Source organism: Prinia subflava, chromosome 6, assembly GCF_021018805.1.
Source record: "Prinia subflava isolate CZ2003 ecotype Zambia chromosome 6, Cam_Psub_1.2, whole genome shotgun sequence".
Lineage (NCBI taxonomy): Eukaryota > Metazoa > Chordata > Aves > Passeriformes > Cisticolidae > Prinia > Prinia subflava.
The window spans coordinates 13080518-13091463 of NC_086252.1; the positions used below are offsets into that span (position 1 = coordinate 13080518).

General features: G+C 47.7%; 2 protein-coding genes across 2 annotated transcripts in view; one reads left to right on the forward strand and one right to left on the reverse strand.

Annotated features, from left to right (window-relative positions):
* CCNYL1 (cyclin Y like 1) overlaps positions 1–7034 on the reverse strand; it is a 33091-nt gene extending 26057 nt beyond the window's left edge. The window contains exon 1 of the mRNA XM_063400312.1: positions 6669–7034. Coding sequence (XP_063256382.1) covers positions 6669–6912 — 244 coding nt within the window. The 5' untranslated portion in view covers positions 6913–7034. The remainder of the gene's footprint in view (positions 1–6668) is intronic.
* On the forward strand, positions 6911–9855 carry LOC134551885 (collagen alpha-1(I) chain-like). The gene is made up of 2 exons (XM_063399868.1): positions 6911–7391; positions 7810–9855. The coding sequence occupies exons 1-2, from the start codon at positions 6911–6913 to the stop codon at positions 8043–8045; spliced, it is 717 nt and encodes a 238-aa protein (XP_063255938.1). The 3' UTR covers positions 8046–9855.
* The last annotated feature ends 1091 nt before the right edge of the window (positions 9856–10946 follow it).

Below are 10946 nucleotides of genomic sequence, written 5' to 3' on the forward strand. Positions count from 1 at the left end.
ACACAACACAACACCACACCCGTCCTTTCTGGGACCAAACAGAGCCCAGGAGGCTTCCACTCCATTCCTGATGTACCTGCCAGGGCTATGAGCACTTCTACAGATTTTAGCCAAGGCAGAGTATCAGGAGTGCCCCAAATTCCACAGCAAAAGCAGGACAAGTTAAAACAGTGGTCAACAAGATGCCCCTAAGATTTTATCTTTGAACTAGAAGGGAAACAGTAACTCACAAGCTGGACCGTAGAAGTAACTAACATTTTGTTAGGGATGTGTTCCTGTACTGCATTTAATTTAGGACCATTTAAAGGACAAGGAGAAAGAATTAGTTCTATGCTGTCACTTCTTATTCCCCACAGTGACCTTCACACATAATACAATTCACTATCACCAGAGGCTAAAGTCCACAGCTTCAATTTTCTAACTGCTAAGCCAAAACAAAACAACAAAACAACAAAAACAAACAAACACTAAACCAAACCAAAAATTTTGGAAGACATTAAAGAGCACCCAAATTTTAGAATCTTACATCCATGCTGACAACAGCAAGTGTAAGGAAAGCCTTCCCATAACAACTCCTCACGTGTTCTCTGCCTTACTTCCAAGCCATGGTTCAGAAAGCAGAATGGCAGAAATTCCAGTCTCAGTGTCTGCAGGTGACCAAAGCAAGACACACTGCAGTGTTTGAAGGTGTCACATGCCACCTGATGGACTGGCACGTGGTAGGTTTTCACCTCTCCCAATTCCTCACATTTGCAAGCTTCAGATGAAGCCTGGACCTTACCTGTCCTGTAACTGCTCTGTAAAAGTAAAATAATTATCCATGTAGCAAAACATGTCCAAGAGCTTTACAGAAAAGCTTTTTTTAGTCTTTGAAAGATACTGGCATTCAGCAGTTTAGTATCTGAGCCTGACTGACACATTTCATAACAAGCTAGTGTTAGTTTTTGCACTGGAAAAAACCAACAGTGTTTGATTACTGCAATGATTCAAGACCCTTTCAGAACTCCAAACAGAAGCAAAGCTGTGCTATACACACACAGCTCATCAAATATTGAAGAATGCTACCTGGCTGACGGGGATTTTGTGTAAGCTGTTAAGGTAATCCTGATATTCACATCATCTGCAAGGAGGATCATCAATTTCATTCATCCGGCCTCAGTACATATTTAAAGAAATAGCACCAAGTCTTTTAAAGTCAGTACCATCCTCACTTATCTCTTGAAATCAAAACATTCAGAGTTTTCTTCTGAAAACATTATTTTTCTAGTGAGTGAAATAAAAGTGCACATTCAAACTCTAGATGTAATGAAGAAAAAAACAGGTTTAAAAATCTCAACACAGACTTGCTGATAAGGATCTACAGATGCAAGGTCTGGGCTCTTAATGTTTGGTAGAATTTCCCTCCTGCCTCCCACAGTAACTTCTTCCTTCTCCCTATATGTGGAGGAAACATTGTTAGAAATTTAATTTCATGTGCAGTATGAATCTGGGAGGAGTAGGGTTTTGTCTTTTGTTGGCTCTTTTTGTGCAAGAGTTCATTCCCCTGTTAGTCAGCTTTTTGGTATGACCTCACCACTATAATCACACTTGAGAGAACACATCCTTCTAGCCACAGAACTTCTGTTGTTCTACATCTACCCTGCAGGTAGGAGGGAAAACAGCAAATCTCCTAAAGACAGCCAGCAGAGGATAAGGATGCTAGAATTAACTCACACAGAACCAGTTAAAAAAAAAAAAAAAAAAGATGAAAATTAATTCAAGGCCCTTAGTTCTGTAAGTTTCATCAAACCTTTCTTTCAATACCTGTTATACTGAAAGCCTGAAGAAACACACCAGAAACACAAATCAGTCTCCCTTTATGTGAGCTTCATGTACATAAATTCCATACCAACTACTCTTAAAAACCCAAGGTTTTTACTTGCTTGCTTCAGAAGTCTCCAAGACTTACTCTCTCTTACAAGAGAAAAAATTGTAGAGGATTCTTTAGTTGCCAGCAGCATCCAAGCATAAGAACAGAAATAAAAATACTACACTGCAGTGATGAATTATTTTATTTCCAGTTCCCAAATCTGTAGATCAATTTCATTGCTGTTTTTGGATGACTTTGTAATTCAGTCATTCCCACTACAGATTGTTTCTAGAGGCCATGGATCAAGCTTTTTAAGTCAACAACATGGAAGGTATTTCAGGCTTACAGAAAGTCCAATACTTCATATTTGCCAAGATCACAGACTATCTGCAATGCTACAAATATACCTTTGTAATGAATTTCTGATCAGCTTTTGGAAAGGGATATTGACATTTATGGGGAACCAATACTGAGGTATTGTTAGGTTAAAAGCTCAGTGACTACAAGGAAAAAAGGAGAGGGAACACCAGGAAAAAACGCCAGAGCATCATTTGGTTTTTAGCTCTGGCTTCATGTTTGTCCAAACAGACAGCGGTATTTGTCAACCCATGCAGCTACAGATCTTCAAACAGAAAGGCACAAAAAACCAACACAAGATGGTTAAGCTTTCCCTGTGATGAAAACTGCTGGCATCAAAAAGCTGATTCTTTGCACCAAAGTGTTTTAACTTAACATTTTAACTAGGATTAAAAAAAAAACCCCAACAACAAAAAACCCCCGAACTAAAAAAAAAACCAGGAAAAAACCTCCACCCACATGCCTGAAATAAGCTGAAATTATATAAGAGAAACAAATGAACAGTATTTAGACCTTCTGCAAGGAAGTTTATAGACAAGCTGTTATAGACAACCAGATCACAGACAATCAGTACATCCAAATATCTGTTCATTTTCAACACTGTTTAACAACTGCAGCATGCAGGCAACCTGAAGCTTTCAAGAGTTACTCTAGGCACTACCCAGGTAAACCTCACTTACTACATCCCTATGAACTCTCCTCTTTAAAGTCCCTGTCCATTTCTTTCCCATCTAACCTGTGATGGTCACATCCCACTCAGCTCCTCTCCTGATGCCATTTGTTGTTCCCTCTTACCCTGACTGTCTTCTCCCTTGTCATTCTCCATCCCCAGTTTTATCCAGGTGAGGGTACCAGGTCACTTTGTCCCACCACTTCAGCAGGGCAACACTCTTCCCCTTGGTTCCAGGGAATCAGGCAAACCTCTGCTCAAACTCGCCGAACACCAGCAGTGCAGGGAGATGTTTTCAAGTACAAGTGAGAAATATCTGCCAAGCGAGGTCTTGTTCTAGTTTTATCCAAGGATCAAAGAATTTTTGAAGAAGTAGATCTATGTTTAAACATAGGGATCTAGCAAGAAAGTGTCAGCTGTAAGAAGATCTTCCCCGAAATACCCAGGAAAAAAAATCTCAGGCAAAAAAAAAGGAAGCCCAAAATAAAGATTAGCAGACACTTATTTGCAGGGGAAAAACCCAAACAACCAAACAAACACCAAACCAATCGCCACAGCCCAAATGGCACACTAAGATCAAAGAGCTACCATTACTAAAACTAGATAGGAAAGCCTTTTTGGTCAGTTCAAACTGTGGAACTGTTGATTTAAGGAACACTTAATGCTCAGCTGAAAAGTCAACTAGCTGCTTTAGATTCATGGCAGACTTTGGTATTTATTAGCAGTAGGCATGAACCTGTTTGGAAGAAACTTCTGTTTTCAAAGTTATGTTTATTCCCGTTTACTTAATCCAACTTGGCTTAGCATATCAAATCACAAATACAGGCTTATTTCTCAGTTGGAGAAAGTGTGCACCAAACAGGCTATGGCTCAGGATCTTGAGAGCCATAAAATACAAGGTCATGCTTTAAATTCCCTTAGGAGAGGATCTGACAAACCTTTCCTGTTTGAATTAACTTTTGTTGAAACATTAAACTTTCAGTTTTACTGTGTGTTTTACCTCCATTCCACCTACCACTGCTTTTTTGTCATACATAAATACCACATCATAATCTGCCCATTTTAAGAAAGTGAGAATTTTCTTGTTTGATTCTGATGTGATGCAGACAATCTAAGCAGTGCTGACTGGAGAGTAGTGCCTGCTAAGGAGACTGCTGGAGAAGCTACAGAATAATCCTCACTTAAGAGCACAGACCTGCAAGGAACACATTCCACTTGCTATGAAAGATCTGCACAAAGTATGAAACAACACAAAACAAAAAGTCCAAAGCTCAGCTGGTAGCTTCTGCATTCCTGATACAACTAAAACATTCAATTTTAGCAAAACAAGTGAAAAAGTACTTAAGACAGATTTTAGGACAACAAACAACGTAGAGGTAGAAATTTAAGGAATGAAGCCTCTCCATCCCATTTGGATGCTAGCTTTCTGATATATTTAGCTGTTTTCTTAGAAACTCCTAGAACTGAGCATGGAACAAAAATAGCCAAAATGATCTTGACTTTTTTCCTTGCAGCTTTCTCCTTTCTCCCTGCCAAAGGATTCAGAAAAGGACACTCAGTAGGTTCTCAGCCTCCCATTATAGAGTAAGTTTGCATCTTAGCTAGCCTATGATACTATACAATAATCAATTACAGAAATACGTTTTATCCCCCAAATGAAACTAATATTTTCTAGTAATCAACAGCACAGAAACATGCAGGCTGTTTGCATGGCTTGGGTATGCTGACAGATTTTACATCCTATAGTTTCAGAGGAATAAACACAGCTATCTGGTCTATTACAGATTTATTATTTCATAGAAGGTATTAAATCAAATAGTTGCCTCACTTCTAACTTCTTTATAAAGCCTGTATCATAACACTTGATTTCAGACTTCACAATTAGTGCTTTACATCTTGAAGTTGACTGCTTCAACTCTATCCAGAGAGAGCTTTGTAACATTCAAAAATCAACACAAGAAGTTTTACTTTTAAGACTGACTATCCCGAATTTTCTTTTAATAAATATATCAAACTTTGATACTTTCTGCACCTCTAAAGAGTTCTATCAATCAGAAAACTTCAAATATCATCTATCACTTGCAGCAGATCAACTTTGGAGGGCAACAGTGAACCACATAGCACTGTAAAAGTGATCTTTAAAATCATCTTAAACGTATACTACTTATGCAGTTCTAATTTTAGGATTATCTCCTGCCTCAAGACTTAAGTTTCCATAGTCACAAAAGTAAAATTTGTGATAGACAGCTACTATCTTATTCTTGGACTATACACTTATTCAGGAGGCTTGGAAAGTCAAAAAAATTAAAGACTTCTCTACTTCAAGGCCAGTCCTGAAATGTGAATGAATTCACAATTAAATCTGTTACTTAGCACAGCTGACATGATCAAATACTAAAGATTCAAACAAATACAACCCCTATTCCTGAGGAGATTTGTTCAGCTTAGGCATTTTTGCTTGGCTTATTAGAATCTTTAGAGAGTTTAGCTCCTCCTCCCCTAATGAGTTGAGAGAGTTCTGTAATAATCTTCCTGCAAAAATAAAGGTTTATTTCTCCTAGGCAGCAAACACAAATTCTACTGCTGCACAGCTGTCTCACAGGAGATGCAGGGGGCTGACTGTTCCATCTCATTTCTGGAACAGCTGCACCATATGGTGCTGTGCAGAACCCTGCAAGTTTAATAACTCCATTTCTGAAGGTCTCCTCACACTCTTCTACAGCGAGTCTGATAGCAAAAAAAAATTCTTAAGTTCAAGAAGAGTATGGATCACAGTGGTTATTGTTCGTGCATACACTGTACATGAAAGATGCCAGGCACGCTGTCTTTTTCCAAGTGAATGAATTTCGCATGGGTGTGGTTATGACTGCGAGGAGGAACAGCAAGGTGTTTGTTAATTAGACGAAGTTTTGAATATCATGAGGTGCTAGACTGCGCCGCGCAGACAGGAGCACCCCGAGCCTGTTACGTGTCTCGGGAATTCCCGCAGCACTGCCCTGCAGCTCCCCCGGCTCGGGAGGAGCTGCCTCCCACCGCGGCTCTGTGAGGTACCAGTGCCCCGGGTGGAACTGCACGGAATCCGAGCAGCACACACGCACCTTCCCAGCAGTCCAAGGAAAGCGAATTGGGAACACCGAGAGCTACGCGACAAGGAACGCCGGTGTCATGAGCACAGTCACAGCCCTCCACAGCCAGAGGAAAAACTACTCATGTCCAGCCACGGTGATGTCATATGCACACGATCTTTGTAATTCCTAATTCCCTTACTCCCCACACACCCTCTTCCTTCCTCCTGTTCAACAGAGACTGGAAATGCAGCAGCTTTTGCGATCTGCCCGAACACTGCCACCGAGTCACGACTCCATAGTTAAGAAGAAAAGAGCAGCCAGACTTCTCCACCTCGGCCAGGAGCACCCGGGGCTCTGCCACGTTCTCGCTCCCCGAGCCCCTCTCCGGACCCGGGCAGGGCCGGGCGCTGCCGGGCAGGGGAGGCGCTCCTGGCCCGGGCGGGGACTCGCCGAGCGGCCGCCGGCTCGTCCCGCGGGCGGAGGTCCCGGCCCCAACCCGGACCCGCCGGGGTTGTGCCGGCGCCGTGACAGCCGCGGGGAACTTTGCCTGGGGCGCGGCGCGGGCCGAGCCCCGCGGGGCCGGCGGGACCGCGCTGCCCCCGCCGCCGGACAAAGGGGCCGCGCCTCGGGCCGCCAGTGCCCCCCGGTGCCCACCCGGGCGGAGCGGGGGCACCGAGGGGACAGGGATGCGGTGCCCGGCGCTCCCCGCCCGCCCGCCGCTCACCATCCGGGAACTCCCGGTCGCTGATGTGCTGGAGGTGGGGGCCGCCGCCGCCGCCGGGATCCGAGTCCCCTGACTCGGCCTCCGCCGACCCCGAGCCGCCGCCGCCGCCCGCTGCAGCCGCCGCCGCCTGGTACGCGTCCGCCCAGCGATCGGGCCCCGGCGCTGCCCCGCCGCCGCCGCCGCGGGCCCGGCTGAGCTTGGGGCTGGCGTCCGGGGATACGCAGCAGGTGACGGTGTTGCCCATGGAGCTCGGAGCTCCCCCGCCGGGCCCCGGCTGCGCGGCTCCGGGCTGGGCCGGGGGAGGGGAGGCGGGCGCAGGGCGGGTCGGAGCGCGGGGCGGGCTCAACGCCGCCGCCCCCGCCCCGGCCGCGCGCGGCCCCGCCCGCCCCCACGGCCGCGCGACCGCCCCGCCGCCTCCTGCGCGCGGCGAGCACAGGCCTCGCGCGAGCGGCCACCGGGGGGAGCCCGGGCCCCGCCCCGCCACCGCCCAATCGCCTCTCGCCGTGGCGCCGCGTGACGGCCGCTCCGCCAATGGGCGCGGGGTTCGTCACGCGGCCGCCGCCACGCCCTCCCCTGGCCCGTGTCCCCCCCTCCCTCCGCTCGCCTTCTCCACGCGCACGCGCGCACGTACCGCCGGCCGCGAGGCTTCAGACGCGCCCCTATGGCCACGCCTCCCCGGCGCCGCGCGCTCAGCCCCGCCCCCGGGGGGCTCGCGCTGGCCGGGTGCGCACGTGCTGCGGGCGCGGCGGGAGCGGCCGTGGGGGAATGCGGGACAGGCCGGGGACAGCGGGGCAGGCCGGGGACAGCGGGGGACAGCGGGGCAGGAGGGGGACAGCGGGGCAGGCCGGGGACAGCGGGACAGGAGAGGGACAGCGGGACAGGCGGGAGACAGCGGGACAAGCCAGGGACAGCGGGACAGGAGGGGGACAGCGGGGGACAGCGGGACAGGCCGGGGACAGCGGGACAGGCGGGAGACAACGGGACAAGCCAGGGACAGCGGGACAGGCCGGGGACAGCGGCGGGCGCTGCAGCGCGCTGGAACACGAGCCACAACGCCAGCGCTGCCCCGGCGCCGCTCCTGGCAGTCGGAGCAGCTGGTGGAGCAGCCAGTCGGAGCAGCCTCTCTTCTCTCCCTTTAAAGGGCTGAAGGGCTCCCGCTCCGGGAGCAGCAGAGCCCCAGCAGTGCCCCGTCCCGCCGCTCAGCTCGCTGCTGGGCGCGGTTCCTGTCCGGGAAGGGGACACTGCACGGGGCTGCCAGCATCCCCAGGGACCACTGAGAGGCCGCGGCAGCTGCGTATTTTCTTGCTGAGTTTCAGCTACCTGAGAGCTCCTCAGGGGACTGGAATGTTCAAATACGCTCCAGGGAAGATGGATTAGAGGGCGAGATACCCACAGCAATCAGAAGCCCTGATAAACACAAACTTGCGTTGTTCTGCAATGAAACAACCCACTATCGCTACAAAAATTTAACTCTGGCCCCTGATAAGAAGAATGACTCTGCAGAAGACTTAGGAACACACAAAAGTATTACAAAACCGCTGTTATGCTGGCAGTTATTCCAAAGATAAGCAGGCTCAAGGTTTTACTCCATTTTGTAGGAAAAATCCTAATGTTGGCTCTCCCATGTGATGAGAAACATGGAGTTTTTGGGTAAACCATGTGTAGTTTCTTTGAAGAGAAGAAGTCATAGATGCTGTGTTTCCAGAATTTCTACAACTTAATCCCAGGCATAATAAAGGGACAAACCAAATGATTTATGGTCTTATATGAGGATTATTCCCTCAGACTGATGAATGATACCTTTTCACTTACCAGCAATTTCTCTAAACTGTGTTAGCTAAGCCTGTCTACATGCTATTGACAGTTTGCAAAGCCTTGTTACTCCAGAGGAATCTGACCTTGCTGTGGATTACACAAGGGCCTTGGGGAAGATTTGCTTTCAGCCCTTCTTGAACCACTTGAGGCCAGCTGAAGCCCTCTGCACTCTGCTTGGAAAGCCGCAGGCCAGCCGGCCCTGCTCCCAGTTCTAGGAAGGGCCAGGGGTTAACCATTGGGTAGAACAGGAGACTGGCTTGAGCCAGGGAGGGAAAAAGGGGCTTCATGCAAAATAACCATGCTGACATTGGTATTTCCTTCCTCTGGCACTGCACCACTGATTTTTTGTGAGGATGGTGGGGAAAGCGAAGAAGCTAGAAGGCTTGGTGTGGCTTACAGTAATTCTCAAGCAAGAATAAGAGTTGGCTTGCATCTGCACTATTTAATATGAAAACTGGCATAATTTACTCTTGCATGAGAAGAGCAACACCTTCCCTCACTGGTTGCACCTGGCTGACTCTTTTCAGAAGCTGGAGCAGCTGAGCAAGCTGCACTCCTGCTGCACTGCTAGGCCCCTTCCCGTGGCTCCACGCCGATGGAGGTGAGCTGCTCAATCCAGAGCAGTGGTCGGAGCCACAGGCAAACGTGCACACCTCATCCAGACAGCAGCCGTGCCGAGTGTCCGTGTCTAAAGCCAAGCACATCTGTTCCCTGCAACTGTGCCAGCGTGTGCTGTGGGGCTGCCTGCCTTCAGCAAAGGGAGCTGCAGCTGCAGCAAGAGCCTCAGGGGACCCCAGCAGCAAGCCAGGACCTCTACTCACTCTCAGCTTTGCAGCAGCCACAAGGGAATCCTCTGCCAAAGCTGTGGTTTTGGGCAGTGAAAAATCCTTGTTCAAGGGTGAGGAAGTGAGTAAGTGTGGCTCACCAGGCAGCTGAGCACCAGGACCCAGCCATCGGGGCCAACAGCCAAAACCCCGTGTACTTGTGCCAATAGGTGAAAAATGCTGGGAACTTGGAGTGGCTGGAGTATGTGACATGCCTCACTGCTATTTGGGTGTGAAGGTCTTGGTTCCTCTGCCTCCCAGAGGCTGAAGTTTCCCATGGGTTTCATACTTGGTCTCAGTGTGTAAATCTACAAAAGGGGAGAAGAATGTGCTTCCTCTGCACTAGTGCTGTTGTAGAGTATTGGGATTTATACAAACATGCAGAGAGGAAATAAATCAGTAGTCTTTTTCCCTGTGAGGACTTATTCATGTAGGTCTTAAGCAAGAGGAAGCTGACTTTAATCCCTGGAAGTCACAGAAACAGCAAACTGTCCCACCTCCTTGTCATTCCAGGAGAAGTTAAGCTTCCGCTTTCAATACCTCAGTACACCAGTAAAGAGTAATTTTCCATATCTGTGCATGTTTTCCTTTAGCTGCAGTGATGAGGAATATTCATTTCCTGCTCCATTTTGGCAAAGTAACTCTTAAAGTCTTAATTCAGATCTGATTTATCAGGATAATATGACAAAACCTGTTGCTGTGTGTATTTTCTGCAGAACCAGGTGATCCTGTTAATAGGTGTAGTCTGAGCAACACCCTGCAGAAATGAAACACATTATCTTTTATTTATGCAGCTTAACATTCTATTGACTTACTGCTATAGCAGTACACTGAATATCCTCTATCATGATTTATTACTGGTCCTGGTTCTCTTCCTATTTTCTGTCTCATCTTTGTACTGTTCTGCTTGATTTACCCCAGTGAATCATCAGACAGTTTCCATTATTGAAAAAATCAATTACTTTGATGTACAATGGGCAGCACGTACCTAGTTCCACATTTTGCATAAGCAGGCATTTTGGATGGCGGATCACAGCAATAATGAATGCCTGAGCTGAAAATAGCTTACTACGGACTGTTGGGATCCAACCTCTTTTCCTCCTGCTCCAGAAAGAGGTGTGTGCCATGAGACTCCCAATTACCACCCCTTGTCTCTGAGCAGGGCACCCAGTGGGCAGCAACCCTCCTGTGCTTTAATTCTCACAAAAGGGAAAGCAAAGGAACTTTCAAAAATGTGGAAAATGAATCCTAATTTAAGGCTTCTCAATAAGTTGCTGCAGACTTTGGGAGAACTCCACACAGCCTTTAAGGAAGGCCAGACAGCATCTTGAAACAAACCCTAAATCAGATTGTGATGGCAGCTAAAGGAGTAGTGACCTCTGCTCCTAATATGCAGAGATTAGAAAGGCCTGTGGCTTGTTCTGAATATACAAAGGACCAGACTTGCTCCTCATGTTAGTCCAATGAGGTCAGAGAAGCAATACCCTGCCACCTACTCCAAGTGAGGAGCACACCCTGCCAACCACTAAATGCAGCTTCTGAGCTATAAACTTAAGTATATGTATAATTATTTGCAGGGTGCATAATAAATGAAGACTACCAGGCTTGACAGGACTAATATTAGTGCTACCAGCTGTGT

What these genes read in the sequence shown, in the direction of transcription:
- LOC134551885 (XM_063399868.1), top strand. Translation starts at nt 6,911, where the DNA reads ATGGAGCTCGGAGCTCCCCCGCCGGGCCCCGGCTGCGCGGCTCCGGGC. An exon ending in GGGGGGCTCGCGCTGGCCGG is followed by an intron (nt 7,392 to 7,809) that starts GTGCGCACGTGC and finishes CTCCCTTTAAAG; the next exon opens with GGCTGAAGGGCTCCCGCTCC.